Genomic DNA, 19,131 nt, shown 5'->3' with positions numbered 1-19,131 from the left:
AACTATGGTTCAGAGAGGTTAAGACACTTGCCTGAGGTTGCCCAGTGAGTCACTAACAGCTGGGATCAAACCCAGGTTACATGGCTTTTAGTTCTGTACTACTTACATTACCCCAGGCTGCTTCTTGTTCCCATTTTCAATTCCTCAAATTCCTAAAATTATTTTTAAAATAAACATCTAGTTTAGGGAATGTGAAAAATACACATGCTTTTTCTTAGAAACGCTGTACTCTGCTAATAATAAGACCTGTGTGGGCTGTGACAATGAGCCCCTGAAGTGTAGAGGAGGGGCACCTGGGTGTTTTTCCTGGTTCCATCATTGAACTCACTGGGCTTCTTGGAACAGGCTGCTAGGACCACCACATGGCTTATATGGAAAACCAAAGTCAATCAGTCATGACTCAACAGGGTCATGAGCAGAGGGGTGGGAGCTCAGGCAAGGATTCTGTCAGTTCTCCTTTCTCCCAGAGCAGTGGGAGGGATCTGTACCATGGGCTGCTCCTTAATGAGGAAGAAAGAGCAGAAAGAAAGTGAGTGATGAGTCCTTGATGCTCAAGGTGCTTTACTGGAATAACATCTTGGCAAATAATGACTTAAAAAAGAGAGCAGGGAGATTAAAATTACTTACCTTAGAGCTTTTATGGTAACATGTCTACTTAAATCTGTAATGTGAAAATCGTGGGCTAGAATAGGGATCAGCAAATCTTATCTATTATATAAAGGGCCACATGGTAAATATTTTAGGCTTTGTGGGCCACACAGTCTTTTGTTGTAGCTACTCAACTTTGTCATTATAGCAGAAAAGCAGTCAAAGACAATACATAAATGAATAACCGTGGCTGTGTGCTGACATTGTTTATGAATACTGAACAGTGAATTTCGTATCGTTTTCACATGTTATACAAAATGTTATTTTTGTTTTAACTTTATTTGACCATGCAAAATTCATTCTTAACTTGTGGGCTTATACGAAAACAGGTCAAGGCCAGTTTGCTGACCCCTGCCCTAGTTTATTATTTCACTGAGTCCCTTAAATCTTACAAGGAGATCCACAGGGTTCTGAGACAAGTAAAGACTGGATCCTCTGTCAGTAATTCTGTGATGAGCTTTAAATGCTCTTATACTTCCTATTGAAACCATGATGTCGTTTGGCTCAAATTTTAATCTAAAGAAATCAATGAAATGAGACTCCTATCTGTCATAATGGGTTTAGAAGCTCTGATCACCATTTCATTTGTTAGTTTGCAGTCCTGATGTGGCTCCTGACTTATGTTGGCGCTCTCTTCAATGGCCTGACCCTGCTGCTCATGGGTAAGGACAGAAAAGTGTGTTATGTCTCCCTTCACATATTCTGTGACCATCTCCCCAGGCTGTTAACTTGCTTGGATGGGTTCCTAGCAACAAATTCCACATTTTCTGAGTGCAGGGCATTTCCCTGACCATCATGGTTCAATTAAAGAGCATAATATATCAATATATTACACAGTAAAATATAAAGTTCTTAAAATTTTTTCTTTTTCTTCAACCATAGCTGGTTTTATCTGGCTTCAAATATATATCTGCTTCAATGGTGTTATGTATAGAAGATCATTTTTATCTTAGGAGGTCATTCTCTCATTCCAGGAATAATGACTTAATATTTGTGAAGGCTTCAGCATTTTTTTGTTTTCCTTATGAACTAACCCTGCCATCTTTTAGCTAGAATGCTGGCTACTGCAAATAATGTCATTATATCACATAACTATATAAAAATGTATCTATAAGGTTGTTCCTACTGATAACCCTAATTTTAATACTATATTTGTTTTTCATCCCAGCTGTGGTTTCAATGTTTACTCTACCTGTAGTGTATGTTAAGCACCAGGTAAGTTCTATGTGATGTCAAACATTCATGTTAAGTTTTGACCTTGTGAACTGTGGATGTGCTCATGATTTCTTCCTCTTTGTAGGCACAGATTGACCAATATCTGGGACTTGTGAGGACTCACATAAATGCTGTTGTGGCAAAGTAAGTTGCATAGTGCAATTTATAAAAAGGAGAGACTGTCTTAGGCAGGCATTTGACTGGATTAGATAGGAGCAATAAAAGGATAATAAAGTAATAGATTGATTTATGATCATTCACTTCTTTGAGTCATATATTTATACCCTTACCAAATATATTATTTCAGAAATAAAGTATAAATTTTAAAACTTCCAATTAAACAAAACTTTCAGTGGTTTATTTCAGGTATCATGAAATGAATTTTAATAAATGAATGATATTAATGTCTGTCTGGGGACTGGCTTATGTCCAAGAATAAGATGGACTGGAGGAAGGAAAGAAGCCTGATTCAGAAAAGTAAAATTAAATTTTAGAAGGTTAATCAAAATAAAAGTGCTAGCATTTTCAACTTTTAAATAATAAATATCACTAATTTTTAAGCCATTGAAATTATTTTTAAAACAAAACACTTTTTAATCTTGAGAACTTTTATTACCTTTTAGATTACACCATTTAAACTCAATAAGTGTGTGTGCTTGCTTAGTTTATTAATACCATTGCTTTTTAAACCTGAGTCTTAAATGGACTCTACTTTATGGCTACTTTATATATTAGGAGATAATGATTCCAATTATAAAAGTATCTACAGTTAATATAGTCATTAACTTAGTAGTTTTCCCTAATTCTTAAATTAGTATCTTTAGATATGTCTTAATCTAAAATGAAGTTTTTCTGTTGTTATTATTACTCAAGATTCTGTTTTAATCAAAAGCTGACCTCAGTTTGACTGTAAATACACATCCAAGAAATACTAGAGTTTCTCTCCAGGAATTCCAGAATCATGTGGCTAGACCTAGATGATAGTAAGAATTAAATGGAAGTATTTTAGCTAGTCAAAGATACACAGAGCAAAACAAGTAAGAAAAAAGCAAGCACTTAACGTTCCTCTGCTATTTGATTTGTGTGTCATCAGTTACAGTTCTCTCCTGAAGTTTATAAAGATTTTTGTTTTTATTATGTATTGTTTATATTCTTCCTCTTAAATTCATGGTGAATGTGGATCTGTATCAGATCTGTAGCACATTTCAAAATGCCTGAAATTATCAGCTTAACACATATGCAATGAATATGTAGTAAAAATCAGCAGATTATAGACACATATTTATTACTTTCTATTAGGAAATGACAGCATGGTATCACATGAGACTGGTATTTGCCAAACCTGGGGAACCTATTAAAAATATGAATTCCCAGATTCTACAACAAACTTATGGAAATAAAATTCCTGGGATAAGGCACCCATAATCTATATTTTAATGAACTTCCTAGGTGACCTTCTGGCAGTTAGAACTGTGTTAAGTAGTGACAGCAAAGGACACCAGAATAGGAGCTTGGAAACTGGAAGATAGAAGTTTTAGGCCTCAACTGTTCAGTACTTAGTTTGAGGATCTTGAACAAATCACATCTCTTAATTTTTTATTGATTAGTTGCTTGCTTCAAAAAAAAAAAAAAGACATTATTTTCCAGGCATTTCATTAACAGATACAGAGAGTATAAAGATGAATAAGATGATCCCACCTAGCAGAGCTCTTAGCCTATGGGTACGGACAAAACTGTAAAGAAATAACCATAAGACAATATAAGAATGAAAGTAGAATTGTGTAAAATGTTAAGGTGGGAGAAATAAGGAAACTACTGTTCTTACCTGGGGATAATGGAAAGTCACTAAAATAAGGGCCCTCGCTAGCTTGGCGGGGTTCTGTTGAGGACTTCTGTCTGTGTCCTTACATGGCTGAAGTAGATGGAAACTCTCTGGGTTCTCTTTTATAGGGCACTAATCCCATCCATGAAGGCTCCATTCTCATGACCTAATCACCTCCCAAAAGCCCCTCCTCCTAACACTAACATATTGGGGGTTAGGTTTCAATATATAAATTTGGGGATGTTGGGTGATGAGGTGCAATAGGACATAAACATTCAGTCTATAGCAGCCCTGAAGGATGGTAAACACTCATCAGGTGGATGATGAGGGGAATGACACTGCAAGAAGAAATAACACAGGTCGAGGCAGAAGCATGAAAATGTAGGTCAGGGTCAGGGAGCAGTGAGTCAACCAGTGTGTCTAAAGCTTAAATGAATGAAAAGATGAACTAGAAAGGGCCTAGAAAGAGAAGCTGGGGCCAAGTATCGAATGTCCTAAGGAGTTAGGACTCAACAGGACATAGCCTGCCCTTGATGTTCCTATGCAGGAGATTTGTATTTTGCACAGATTACTATGGCAGTCTAGTGGGAGGAGGATTGGAAAGTGAGATGTGGTAATTAGCAAGGAGGCTGTCTGAATTCAAACAAAAGTGGTAGGGATATAAGCCTGTTAAAATAGAAGGAAAGGAGAGATGGCAGAAACTAAAATGTATGAACATATGTATACAATATGGTTGGCTAAATTAAAATTGGAAATCAATGATCTGAACAGGAAAAGAAAGGAAACTAAGGACAAAAAGAGAAACTGAGTGGGACTTCCCTGGTGGTTCAGTAGCTAAGACTTCATGCTTGCAATGCAGGGGGTCTGGGTTCAATTCCTGGTCAGGGAACTAGATCCCACATGCTGCAGCTAAAGATCCTGTATGCCATAATGAAGACTGAAGATCCTGCATGCCACAACTAAGACCTAGTGCAGCCAAATAAATAAATAGGAATAAAATATTTTTAAAAAATAAAAAAAGGGAAACTGGATAAGTTACATAGTTAAACAGCAGTTCTCCAAGAGAATCTGTTTTGCCTGACACTAAATTTTGAAGGATATTTCTTAGTGGAGTCTTACCTCTAAGATTTCTTCAACCTCTGAAATTCTGATTACATGTTAGAATAATTCCACCAAAAGAACTCACACCATTTTAGTGAAACAGTTAAAAACAGGAACTTTGGAATCAGATAGACTAGCTTGAGTCCATTTTTGGCATTTTTTAGTTATATGAATTCATTATAAATGTTATTTGACTCCCTGAGTTTGTTTCTTTATCTATACATTGAAAAGACAGTGTCTGTAAAGCATTCTTAGTTGGACATAGGGAGCACTCAATAAATATTCAGTGATCATAATCATGGTCATCCTACTCCCACTGCTTAGAGATCAGTTCATGGTGAGTGTGGAGGACAGTCCCAGACTAGGCAGGAAACCTTGATGCCCCTCCCACCCCTATACTGAGTGAATGATAACCCTGTCCAGGTCATTTAACCTCCCTGTGTCTCAGTTTTCCAGTTCTATAATGGGGATGCATGCTTGCTAAGTCACTTCATTCGTGTCCAATTCTTTGCAACCCCATGGACTGTATAGCCCACCAGGCTCCTTTGTCCATGGGGTTCTCTTGGCAACAATACTGGAGTGGGTTGCCATGCTCCCCTCCAGGGGATCTTCCCCACCCAGGGATCGAACCCGAGTCTCTTACATCTCCTGCGTTGGCAAGTGGGTTCTTTCCCACTAGTGCCACCTGGGGAGCCCCTAACTGGGGATAATAACACCTAACAACACTTCCTTAGTGTTTCATTGAGGTACTTGAAAAGTCTTCCTGGTGTCCTTGAGGAGAAAATGGAGATGTACAGTCCAGATTATAGCACAATTGGTAGAGTGCCAGAATGTTGAAATAGTAGACCCTCTGGATGTTCATTAGTTCACCGAAAATCCGTCCAGGGCGAGGTGTGGTACTGTGACACAGGGCTCTGCCCTTGACTCCATGACTTTCCATACCAGTGTTTCACATGACTATGTGAAGACAAATCAAATATACTCATCAGAGTTCTAGGTGACACATAGCTTGGAGCAAAAGCACATTCAGAAGATAGCAAGCTCAAGATTCAAAATGAATTAAGTGATTTTGAGTAATGTAGAATGCTGAACTGAAATTAATAAAATGAAATTGAATTGACAGGGAAAGCAAAGTCCTATATTTAGATTTTTTTTAAGTCAACTTTTGCAAATATAGAATGAAAAGAGGGGCAGATGTGATAGAGTACAATAGTATGTGTAAAAAATACCTGGGGGGTGAGTGATAAATAGATTAATTGATCACAGCCAAATATGAGTCAGTAATGTACTGAGGCATATTTTTTTAATATATGCAAGTTTAGATGTTATTAATAGAAGTATATATCAAAATCAAAAGAGGCCACAGTTGTTTCATATCCCATATTGTCATTCCATAGATGTGTTACATTTCAGAGTTGAACATTTTAAGAGCTGCAGTTATACACTGAAGTCATGTCTGAAAGATAACTGGGTATTGAAGTATTGGAAATCTGACAGTCATGTGAGTGACAACCAAACTTTACTGGAGATGATTATTCTGGGAAAGAGATAACGTTAAAAGAACACAATAACTATCCTCATATATTTGGAGGTCTAACATCGTGAAAGAAGCAATCATTCTCTTTTTCTCTAAAGAGCTATGAATGGAAAGGCCAGAAGTTCTGAGATTTGAATGAAACATGAGGGGAAACAGTACCAATTAGAGTGTTCAACAATGAAGCCATTTGCCCTGTGAAACAGTAAGCTCACTGACACCCATTCAAGTATTCACATAAAAGTTAGTTGGCCACTGTCACAGATGTGGTTTAAAGGACTTCTGCAATGGGAGAAAAGTAGAATTAGTTAACACTTAGTCTACTGTGATATTCTAAAAGCATTTCAAAACTAAACCATATATGTTATACTTTGGAGAAGACCAGACCTAAGGCGTCTCTATTGGAATGTTTCACATTCTCTGCTGCGTTACCAGTTTCTGCCTCTTCTGGCTTATTTCCACGATCATAATCTCTCCAGTCTTTCTGTCCTTGCTGTCTCTATTGCTTCTCCCCCTACCTCACTGCCATCAAGCCTGCACCCTGAGCACTTAAGTTTCTCTTTGTCAGGGTCCTAGTGACCTTCGTATTGCTAAATCCTACAGTCGTCACTGGATCCTCAACCTTCTCAACCTCTCAGACACTCTTTATGGTTACTGCCGTTAAGCACTCCTTGACCCCAGGCACTGCTTGACTCAGCTGCTTTCTCGCAGTGTCTTCTCTTGGCTCTTCCTTCTCTGGTTCACCCTTCATCCCTTGTCCTGTGGCCTCAAAGATTATCTCTATGTTAAGGACTCCAAACTATGTGTCTCCACAAGCTTAGGTTTTTAAAAAGTCCACTTTACAAATACAGAATGTGAGGAGGAGGTAGAGATGAGATAGGATACAACAATAGTATGTATAAAAAATACTTGGAGGTTTTCATTGGTTAATTGCTCACAGACAAATATGAGTCAGTTACGTGCTTGAGACATTTTCTTAAAAATCAGTGCATGTCTAGATGTTATTAATAGATGTATGAAGTCCAAATCAAAAGGTTATTGAAAACAAGGTCTATTCATCTGTTTCAGTTCAGTTCAGTCGCTCAGTCATGTCCTACTCTTTGCGACCCCATGAACTGCAGCATACCAGGCTTCCCTGTCCTTCACCAACCCCTGGAACTTGCCCAAACTCATGTCCATCGAATCGGTGATGCCATCCAACCATCTCATCCTCTGTCATCCCCTTCTCCCCCTGCCTTCAATCTTTCCCAGCATCAGGGTCTTTTCAGATGAGTCAGTTCTTCATATCAGGTGGCCAAAGTATTGGAGTTTCAGCTTCAGCATCAGTCCTTCCAATGAATATTCAGGACTGATTTCCTTTAGGATGGACTGGTTGGATCTCCTTGCAGTCTAAGGGACCCTCAAGAGTCTTCTCCAACACCACAGTTCAAAAGCATCAATTCTTGACAGCTCAGCTTTCTTTATAGTCCAACTCTCACATCCATACATGACTACTGGAAAAACCATAGCTTTGACTAGACAGACCTTTGTTGGAAAAGTAATGTCTCTGCTTTTTAATATGCTGTCTAGGTTGGTCATAGCTTTTCTTCCAAGGAGCAAGTGTCTTTTAATTTCATGACTGCAGTCACCATCTGCAGTGATTTTGGAGCCCAAAAAATAAAGTCTGTCATGTTTCCACTGTTTCCCCATCTATTTCCCATGAAGTGATGGGACCAGATGCCATAATCTTAGTTTTCTGAATGTTGAGTCTTAAGCCAACTTTTTCACTTTCCTCTTTCACCTTCATCAAGAGGCTCTTTAGTTCCTCTTCACTTTCTGTCATAAGGTGGTGAGGTTATTCATGTTTCTCCTGGCAATCTTGATTCCAGTTTGTGCTTCATCCAGCCTGGCATTTTGCATGATGTACTCTGCATATAAGTTAAATAAGCAGGGTGACAATATACAGCCTTATACTCCTTTCCCAACTTGGAACCAGTCCATTGTTCCATGTCCGGTTCTAACTGTTGCTTCTTGACCTGCATACAGATTTCTCAGGAGGCAGGTCAGGTGGTCTGGTATTCCCATCTCATGAAGAGTTTTCTACAGTTTGTTGTGATCCACAGTCAAAGACTTTGCCATAGTCAATAAAGCAGAAGTAGATGTTTTTCTGGAACTCTCTTGCTTTTTCAGTTATCCCACGGATGTTGGCAATTTGATCTGTGGTTCCTCTGCGTTTTCTAAATCCAGCTTGAACATTTGGAAGTTCTCGGTTCACATACTGTTGAAGCCTGTCATGGAGAATTTTGAGCATTACTTTGCTAACATGTGAGATGAGTATAATTGTACAGTAGTTTGAACATTCTTTGGCATTGCCTTTTTTGGGGATTGGAATGAAAACTGACCTTCTCCAGTCCTGTGGCCACTCCTGAGGCCAAATTTGCTGGCACGTTGAGGGCAGCATTTTAACAACATCATCTTTTAGGATTTGAAATAGCTCAACTGGAATTCTATCACCTCAACTAGCTTTGTTCATAGTTATGCTTCCTAAGGCCCACTTAACTTCACATTCAACTGCTTACCTAGTGAATGTCCCATGGACATTTCAGATTCAGCATGGCCCAACAGATCTTGCAGTTTCAGCCCAGAATTTATTTTTACTTCAGTTGTCACACCATCTTTGTAAATAGCATTATTATTCACCTGGTTGCTCAGGCCCAAAACCAAAGCATCTACCTTGATTACTGTCAGTTTTTCCCCTGCCCACACATTCAACCCATCAGCTTGGCAGGGGGTCCTGTCTGCTCTATCCCCTCACTGGGTACCCAGAGTGTGCCCTTGACTCCACTTGCAAGACTTCATTCCATATAACCCAAGCCATTGCCCTTCAGCACCTAGACTGCTATAGTTGTCCTCCATCCATTATTGCTCTGTTTCCCCACTTTTTTCACATAACCACCATCACGATCTTCTTTGATCACGTCATTCCTTTGCCTACAATTCATCATTGGCTTCCCAGCCACAGAATAGAATCTAAATTCCTTTTACCACCTGCAAGTTTCAACACCATCTGGTTACCTCCTGCCTCTCAGACCTTCCCTCCTCACTCCCCAAGCACACTGGTCTCATCCTTGCCTCCTAAGCTTGTCCTCACTTTTTGGCCTCTGTACTTCCTGCTTCCTCTTCCTGAAACACTTCAACCCAGTGGCCCCTTCTTATCCTGCAGACATCTGTTTCTCACCTCAGGCGATTTAAAGTAGGCATCTCCCACCTAAAGGAAATCATCCCTGAATATTCATTGGAAGGACTGATGCTGAAGCTCCAATACTTTGGCCACCTGATGCGAAGAACCGACTCATTGGAAAAGACCCTGATGCTGGGAAAGATTGAAGGCAGCAGGAGAAGGGGGCAACAGAGCATGAGATGGTTGGATGGCATCACCAACTCAATGGTCATGAACTTAAGCAAACTCTGGGAGATGGTGAAAGAGAGGGAAGCCTGGTGTCCTACAGTCCATGGGGTTGCAAAGAGTCAGACATGACTGAGTGACTGAACAACAACTCTCAGCTATCACCACTGCCCCCTCATTGCATATCATTCCATCTCGTTTGGGTTTTTTTTTTTAATAGCATCTGTAACAATAGGTACTTTTCTTGTTTGTCTACTTGTTTATTTCTGGCTCCTCAACCCCTAGGAGAATGAAAGCTCCATGAGAGCAGGGCCTTCTCCCTTCTGTTCACTGAATTCCAGCATCTGGAAGGGTGCCTGGCACAGAGGAAGGTCTCAATGAAACTGCATGGGGAGCTCATTAAGCTTTGATTTAATGAAGCAAAATGCTTCCAGTATAAACCTACCTAAAATAATACGGCCATTCTGCGAGAATCACAGAATTTTAGGGGCATTAGAAATCTCTAATTTGCACCCGGTAAATGCTCTAGGACCAGGAAGGCTCGTTAGCTGCCACATGGCACACAGCTAATTAGTAGAGAGCTGAAACTAGGACTCAGTTTTCTTCATTCCAGTTCTAGCAGTTTATGCTGAGGGTGACCATATGTTTCTTCACCTGAAACCATCCCTGTTTATGCGTGTTGTCCTGGTATAGTTAGTAACAGCACTGTCTTTCTCTTTCAGAAGTGTCCCAGACTGAGTGATAAATGGCCACCTACGTATATCTCAGCTTCTATAATTCTGAAAGAAATCAACATCTTTGTCTACCTAAAAAGTTATAATTTAAGAAATATGGCTTCCTGGGGTCATTCATTATCTAATTATACTTCCTTATTGCATAGCAATGCAATTATAGACACTCATACATAAAAATTATGCTATTTTTTTGGAATATTAAGCTATTCGGTCACTTAGCTAATTAAAGCAACAACACATAGTAATGTCGTAAGATGATTTCATTAATAACGCTTGTGATTTACCACTATCTGATATTGCCTTTTTAGGATTCAGGCTAAAATCCCAGGCGCCAAAAGGCACGCTGAGTAAGCGGATACCCCACCGGGGACTGAACACCAAGAGGAATGTCTGAAGTGGTAACGGCTCTGTCTTACATGTTACTGCAAATCGATTGTTTCTCCCCCCCAGTACCATAATCTTAGAGACAAACTTGAAAACAGCTGTTTTTGGGCTGTTTCTGTACCCTTAGGATATTTGAGTCACTTGTGTCAAGCACTAAAGTATAGCGAAAAGTGTATTAGATGTGGTTTTTAATTTTGTGTTGCTAAAAAAAAGTGCATGATGGTGAGAACCCAAGTTATCTTTCCTTCGTCGGTGTTCTTCTCTCTGCAATGCTTCTGTAGCTTCTCATGTTCCCTGTGGCTAGGCCTTTCCTGCCCAGTGCACTGATGCAATAGTGGAAATCGCTTCTATGTCCTTGGGTTGTTGGTTGGATTAATCTTTAATAACAATATATAGACTTGTAGACCGATGTTTAAGTGTTTTTCCAACACACACGACATAAAAATAAAAACAAGTCGACCGTACTTAGGGTAATCAGTTTTGTATAACTTAAAATAATTAAATAAATGAATAAACCCCAAAACAAACATGCAGTACTTTTGTTGTGTGAGACTGATGGGCTGATTTACATGTATGGTAACTAAAAAGTACCAGCATGTTAACTTTATTACAATTTGTATTACTTTCTCTGTAGTTCCTAATGGACTTAATTATGGATTCTGGATATTTGCACTTATGTACTTGATACTGAATGCATAAATAAATGTTACTAAGTGTAGAAACTTCTCCCTCTCTTCTCGTGATCGCACCACAAAACTCAATGCTCTAAGAAGTAGCATCTGTGGATGTGCCGGACAGGCTGAGACCAAGTACTCACTTTGCTCCTGTTTCCAGAATCCACATAGTCCAACTCCAGCCTAGTATATGGCTCCTTTGGGTTATTAATAGAAATCACTGGAGACTAGTAAAACTGGAAAACATTCTTCATATTGTACTCGGTGGGGCTTATGTAGATAATTTAAATAGTTTTTTTAAAAACTTGAACATGGTATAACTCCTCCCATAAACTTCTTATAATAACATGGAACACAATACTGGCATAAAACAATTATAATTGCGATGAACTCACTGTTTTGGTAATTATTTATTGAGCATCCACTGTACTTGATACTGAGTGCCTAGCGCTCAGAACAGGGTGGTGAATAAGACAGACCATGAGTCCTGCCCTCAGCAAGCTGAGTCTTTGGGGTTATTTATTACTCTTTGCAGAAGTCCAGTCGTCTGTGTTATGTCACCATTAAAGTCAAAGTCAAAGATGCTGGGGTAGAGGGGGGATGAAAGTGGTAATAGTGGGAGAAATAAAAATGGGGGGGGGGGAGGATCGTTACTTACAAAAGCCACCTTTGAGCAGTTTTGGACTTGCGTTCAGTAAGCACTCATGGAGTTACCCTTCTGTGCAAAATATTGTGACGACCACACAGTCAATTAACTAGACACTGCCAACAGCCAAGACTGGGGGAGACGGGAGGAGGTTATATGGAAATGCTCACTAAGTAAAAGGCAGCGTGAAATAACAGCTGCAATATAAAACTAGAGCAAACAGAGACGGATTCTCAGAGGTGGACTTTGGGGCTGGGTTCTCATCTGGCTTTTTCCAGAGGGAGACAGGTCATCACAGTACGAAGAAAGAACAGGGACTAAGGTGCTGAGACATGGGAGCACATGGCATATGCAGAGAACAGTGGGTAATACCCTGAATTGGGCTGGAAGGTGCTCAAGCGGGAATATAGTGCCAGGTAAGGCTGAAAGGGTGGTGCTAAAAAGAGACTTGAATGTTAAGGAGTTAGTGCTTTGATTCTTAGATCTCAGAGAGTCAGATAGACACAGTGTGGGTGCATGATAGTGGAGATTAGAAGAACATAGGAGATAATTGTGATATAACTAACAGACAGGTGACAAATGACAAAGCTTCTACTAAGGCAATGACAATGACAATAGAAAGGATTTATTCACCTGTCTGAGCCTCTGTCTCAGCCCAACATGCCTAGTACCCACTGTGCACAGAGGAGCCACTCAGAGAGATGACATGCAGGGGGATGGGATTGGAGATGGTGACTGATTACATGTGGAAGTTCAAGACCAAGGCTCACCCTGAGAGTAAGTGCCTCCTTAAATTCTGCACCCTAGGCAGCTTGCTGCGTCACGCTAACCCCAGATCTGTTAAAGACTAGCTGTTCAGGAGAGTGCAATACCATTTTTCAGGTTAGAAAGCCCAGAAGAGCTTGTCTGGGGAAGGAAAATAATCAGCTTGGTTTGAGGCCTGCTTTTTTTTATGGTTATTAGATATAGGAGAGGATTGTGTGTGTGTGTGTGTGTGTGTGTGTGTGTGTGTGTGTTTCAGTGTCCAATCTCTGAGGTAAAGCTTCTTCTAAACAGCTTTATTGTGTCAAATTAACCTTCTTCAGAGTCTGCTTTTGCAGCATTTTCCTCTCTCCTGAGAGCCCAGAATTCCTTTCATAAGCAGCTGCTTATTCAGAGGATCTAATGAGGAATTCTGTTTGCTAGCAGTGGTGAAGAAAGTTTCCTGAGGAAACTCCCGCCTGACAAAATGATAGGTATGGACGTAGAATTTAACAGATGGAAAACACAGGGCACACATGACCCTGCTTTATAAATATCAATATCAAATGATATGAGAGATGATGGAAATAATGTGAGGACCCAATGACCAGGTAACAAGTAGACCAAGAATAGAGCCCTCAGGGGCCCAGAGTGAGTGAGGTTATCCTGAAAGCTGTGAAAAATAGAAAATTCTTATAGTCTAAACACAAGTTAAGCAAGAAGGGGGTGAGTAGGTGGATAAGTCATGGTGTTTTATAGATCATTTCAGGAAAAAAGGAAGTAGGATAGTTCATATTTTCTCTGCTCTTTCCCCACCTGTATCCGTTTCCTAGTATTACCCTAACAAAGTACCAACAACTGGGTGGCTTAAAATGACCGAAATTTATTGTGTCACAGTTCTGAAGGCTACAGGCCCAAAACCACATGCTGGCAGGGCTGCACTCTCTCTGATAGCTCTAGGAGAGGATTCTCCGTTGCATCGTCTAGCTTCTGGTGGTCGCCAACAGCCTACAGCATTCCTTTGCTTGTAGATGCATCACCCCAGGCCCAAGGCCATCTTCTCACTGAGTGTCTTCACATCACCTTCCTCTGTGTCCAAATCTCCCCTTTCTATTAGGATACCCCTATAGATATGGTATCCAGTCATATCATATACATATATAGATATGATATCCAGTCATATGGATGAGGGCCCCCTCGTGACCTCATTTTAACTTCATTGCTCTGTAAAGATCCCGTTTGCAAATAAACTAACATTTTGAGATACTGGGGTTTGGCACTGCAACATAGGTTTTGTTGGGGACACAATTCAACTCATAGGCCTCCCTGAGCATGATGGTGGCCCTTAGAACACTGTGAAGACTTTTCCTTCTGGGCAGAACCCAGACCTGTTTCCGCAGTTGATTCTCACTACAGGACATTACTACCGAGAAGTAGTGGAACAGCTCCCCCGTCACCTGAGTGTCCCTGAGTCCGGCTGGGTGCTCAGCCGTACTTCCCCACCACGGAGTTCCAGCAGCTGTCCCGTTGTCACTGACTAGGGCAACTTCAGCCACCCGAACTTCAGCACCCTCTTCTGGAGAAGGGAATGGCTACCCACTTCAGTATTCCTGCCTGGAAAATTCCATGGACAGAGGAGCCTGGCGGGCTACAGACCATGGGGTTGCAAAGAGTCAGACACAGCCAAGCAACTAACACTTTCACATTTTTTTTTCTTTCCTAAGTATGGGAAGTAGGTGGGGGATACAGGCGCTCCCACTGCAGTTTGGTATCAACCAGTGTGGTTGTGGTTAAGGTGCAATAAACAAGCTCTGTAGATCTGGGCAAAGAGTCAGTTTGCCTTCACACTCCAGCCTTCTTATCTAGTACTTTATATTGGCAGCAATCTCAAGCTCCTCACTATGTTTTTTTATTTAAAATTTTTCTTTAGTTCAGTACATGCAACATTACAGAATTAATTTGGCTGGTCACATTTCCTTTGGTGAGTAAATTGAAATGAATTCTTTGGTATCCTGTGTACCAGTTACCTTTTAAAAGAATTTTGCTGGAATTAGTTCTCTCTGGTTGCTCCCCAATATGCTGAAGGGAGTTTTTCAAGTAGAAATGAAAGGACACTATATGACAACATGAGAATATAAAGTATGAAATTTAAAGTAGATTTTAAGTCAAAACTTTGTCTGAAGACAAAGAAGGTCATTACATATTTATAAAAGGTTCAGTTCAATAGGAAGATATAGCAATTGTAAATATATACACATCCTACCTTAGCATGAAGTGAAGTTGCTCAGTCATGTCCGACTCGTAGTGACCCCATGAATTGCAGCCGAGCAGGCTCCTCCGTCCGTGGGATTTTCCAGGCAAGAGTATGGGGGAGGGTTGCCATTTCCTTCTCCAGGGGATCTTCCCGACCCAGGGATTGAACCCGGGTCTCCCGCATCGTAGACAGACACTTTACCATCTGAGCCACCAGGGACGTCACGGCCCCCTTGTGGTCATACATCCGACCATACTCTGGGGGGGGCATTTCATGACCATTTTGTCCCGCATTGCTGGGAAGGCTTGTTCCCAGTTCTAAAGAAGGATTTTGTTGTAAGACACTCAATATGCTATTACTGGACTAGGTCTTAATAGTCAAAGATCTCTGGACACCTGTCTTCTAGTTATGGTCCAGGAAAGTATTTCCTTTGTTGCATCTTTTCATACCTAGATTTACACTATTGCAATCATTGATCATATATCGAGCTATTTATTTGATCAACTGCTTCAAGTCTAGCCATCATTTCTGTTGGAGGCTCAGTCATATACTTGGTAATACAAGAAATAATAATCTGGTGAAACAAGCAAAATACAAATCGTATATTAACAACATTTGTGGAATTAAAAGTAAATATTTTAGCCATGAGCCTCCCACACCAGTTTTTTTTTTTAAAGATCGTCAAGACTAGGGAATGAATCACTTAAAGCAGAAATCTGATTTTTCACGTGGTTCAAATGTGTTACATTAAAGGATTTATCAGGTATGAAAATACAGCATTCAATTTGAATTATAGCACAGATATCTCCCTGAGATGCTGTAAGGTGTCAAGGGCCTTGCAGTTGCCTGGCACTGGCCTTCTCATCATAGAGATAGAATTCAATAGGCTAATAGCCCGGTTACTATCATTTAAAGCTTATGAAAATTGTTATGGCTTAAATATGGTCAATTACATCCTCCAACACCATTGAAGGCATGCGCGCGCACACACACACACATACCTAACTACAATATATAAAACAAATATTGGCAAATCTTGAAGAGGAAATTTATAGCAATACATTAAAAAGGGGAGACTTCAGCACCCCACATTCAATAATGGATAGACATCCAGATGAAAAGACTGATAAAGAAACAGTAGACTCAAACAACAGTAGAGGGTAAAAAGTTATTTGTGTAAACTCAACTCTATTTAAGGGAAGAGTTGAGAGAGTCTGAAGAGAAGACCAAGGATGGAACCCAGGCAGCATGCCCCACCTTTTAACAAACAGGGAAAAGAAGGTGAGGAAACCAGTGAAAAAAGATGAAGAAGGAAGAAATTGAGGTGAGTTTAGGAGGTGAGTTTCTAAAGAAGGCTTGAAAAGAGCTGGGTAATTGCATCAAATGCTGTAGGAAAGGGGATACATGGGAATAGTGCTTAAGGAAAGGCCATTAGGTAGTAAGGAGGAGGTAATTTAGAATTCAGGGTGAAGGGGTGCCTTATAGCCAAGATGTAGGCCATACTTTTAAGAAGTTTGGTAATGAAAGCAAGCAGGGAGGTAGGGTGGCTGAAGAGTTTAGGAAAGGCATGAATTTAGGAAGAGATAACTGGGCCTGAGGTTGGAGGAAGATATAGGTGATGGAGGAGCTCACTGAGGAAGGTCCTTGAGGAGGTGGGAAGGACTGAGACTGAGAGTTGCCATGGCTTGTATTTTTACTTTCCCAGCTAAACTCTGGAAATTCCCAATGGCAACCATATGAAGGGAATGGTCAGCCAGTGTTAATCTGACATTTTCTAAATTTGAAAGTCTTTCTTTAAAAAAAGGGAAAGACTTTTAAATCAAATGGAGTGTACCTGCTCCAATGATCTTTAGCAAATCATCTTCATATGAATTATCTAGCCTTAAAAAATAAGAATTAGCTAAAATAAAATATAAGGAAAATAAGACTACTGCTACTGCTTGCTCCTTGGAAGAAAAGCTATGAACAACCTAGACAACATATTAAAAAGCAGAAACATTACTTTGCCAATAAAGGTCCATCTAGTCAAAGCTATGGTTTTTCCAGTAGTCATGTGAGAGTTGGACCATAAAGAAAGCTGAGCACTGAAGAATTGATGCTTTTGAACTGTGGTGTTGGAGAAGACTCTTGAGAGTCTCTTGGAGATCAAAGGAGATCAAACCAATCAATCCTAAAAGAAATCAGTCCTGAATATTCACTGGAATGACTGATGCTGAAGCTGAAACACCAATACTTTGGCCACCTGATGCGAAGAATAACTCACTGCAAAAGACCCTGATGCTGGGAAAGATTGAAGGCAGGAAGAGAAGGGGATGACAGAAGATGAGACGGTTGGATGGCATCACCGACTCGATGGACATGACTTTCAGCAAGCTTCAGGAGATGGTAATGGACAGGGAAGCCTGGCGTGCTGCAGTCCATGGGGTTGCAGAGTCGGTCATGACTGAATGACTGAACTGAACTGAAAGATCATGAATGAAAAGTATACAAAAATCTAAGTAAGCATGAATAATCCTCTGCTGCTACCCTTCTAAAAGAGGATACCACCTGAAACATCAGTGACTTAAGTTAATAATAATAATTTTAAAAATAAGACATTCTTGCTAAATATGGCATTTGGTTGTTCCTCCCCAGTTTAATTTCTGACTCCTCTGCAGATGCTCACTTGAAAAACACCAGGTGCCATAATTGATAATGATATTCTGCTACTGCTGCTGCTGTTAAGTCACTCAGTCATGTCCAACTCTCTGTGACCCCATGGACTGTAGCCCGCCAGGCTCCTTTGTCCATGGGATTCCCAGGTCTAGAATACTGGAGTGGGTTGCCATTTCCTTCTGCACAGGATCTTCCCAACCCACGGATCGAACCTGCATATCCTGCTTGGCAAGCATGTTCTCTACCAGTGAGTCCCCTGGGAAGCCCTTACCCCAGCCCCACCCCCCTGCCCTGGTTACAGAGCCACAGCACAACTCTAGCACAAATAGTGCCCTAGTTCTGGAGTCAGGACGGCTTTGCTATTGTCCAACTTGACGGGCCTAACCCCAGGTTATCCCCACGGTCACTGAAGCTTTCATCTTAGTGTGATTTTCTGAAAAATGGGGTAATCATTATAATCACCCCAAAGAGTTATGATAAAGATTAAATAAGGCCAAGAAACAGTTACAAAAGGTACATTTTCTCAAACTACATACTGCTTTGCAGGTGTTGCTTCAAAACCAGCCCTTCTTTCTCTACCTTCAAGGCCATTTTCTTAAAAATAGGGGCCATATCTTGCGCATGAAAAGTGAAAAAGTGAAAGTTGCTCAGTCGTGTCTGACTCTTGGTGACCCCATGGACTATACAGTCCATGGAATTCTCCAGGCCAGAATACTGGAGTGGGTAGCCTTTCCCTTCTCCAGGGGATCTTCCCAACCCAGGGATCAAACCCAGGTCTCCTGCATTGCAGGCAGATTCTTTACCAGCTGAGCACAAGGGAAGCCCGAGAATCCTAGAGTGGGTAGCCTATCCCCTCTCCATGGCTCTTCCCAACCCAGGAATTGAACTGGGGTCTCCAGCATTGAAGGTGAATTCTTTGTCAATTTAGTCAAAGCACTAATTAGAGTGTTTGGTGTAAACACTCATTACATGCTGGCTGGAGTCATCAGAGAAACTGAACTTTTAGGGAAAACAGAGAAAAAGGAAAATCTCAGTAGAGTAGACAGCTGACTTCTCTGGACTCCTACCCCTTTCTTTCCCCTTCCTCATTTTATTTCTCTTCCCTCTTTTGCCTTGACTCTCTCTGACCTCTGTTTTCTTCCACTAAGAGACTAACTAAAGAAGGCTGACTCCTTCTCACCACTCGTGTCTCCCTTCCTCAAAGAGGCCTTCCCTGGTGCCAGCTATGGGTTTCTTTATACAAGTTCAGTGCCCAACTCGATGCCCAGAACACAGCAGGCACATCCCAAACTTGTAAAGCAATGAGTCTGACACCAACACATGCGGCCTTGCCTTTCT

General features: G+C 40.7%; 1 protein-coding gene across 2 annotated transcripts in view; it reads left to right on the top strand.

Annotated features, from left to right (window-relative positions):
- RTN1 (reticulon 1) overlaps positions 1-11,444 on the top strand; it is a 240,725-nt gene extending 229,281 nt beyond the window's left edge. For both annotated transcript variants that reach the window (XM_065940613.1, XM_065940614.1), the window contains 4 exons: positions 1,241-1,310; positions 1,817-1,863; positions 1,949-2,007; positions 10,748-11,444. In XM_065940613.1, the coding sequence (XP_065796685.1) occupies positions 1,241-1,310; positions 1,817-1,863; positions 1,949-2,007; positions 10,748-10,790 (219 nt within the window). In that variant the 3' untranslated portion in view covers positions 10,791-11,444. The remainder of the gene's footprint in view (positions 1-1,240; positions 1,311-1,816; positions 1,864-1,948; positions 2,008-10,747) is intronic.
- The last annotated feature ends 7,687 nt before the right edge of the window (positions 11,445-19,131 follow it).

Source organism: Muntiacus reevesi, chromosome 7, assembly GCF_963930625.1.
Source record: "Muntiacus reevesi chromosome 7, mMunRee1.1, whole genome shotgun sequence".
NCBI lineage: Eukaryota > Metazoa > Chordata > Mammalia > Artiodactyla > Cervidae > Muntiacus > Muntiacus reevesi.
Note: the sequence above shows the minus strand (reverse complement) of the source record. Positions and strands in the feature narration are given on the sequence as shown.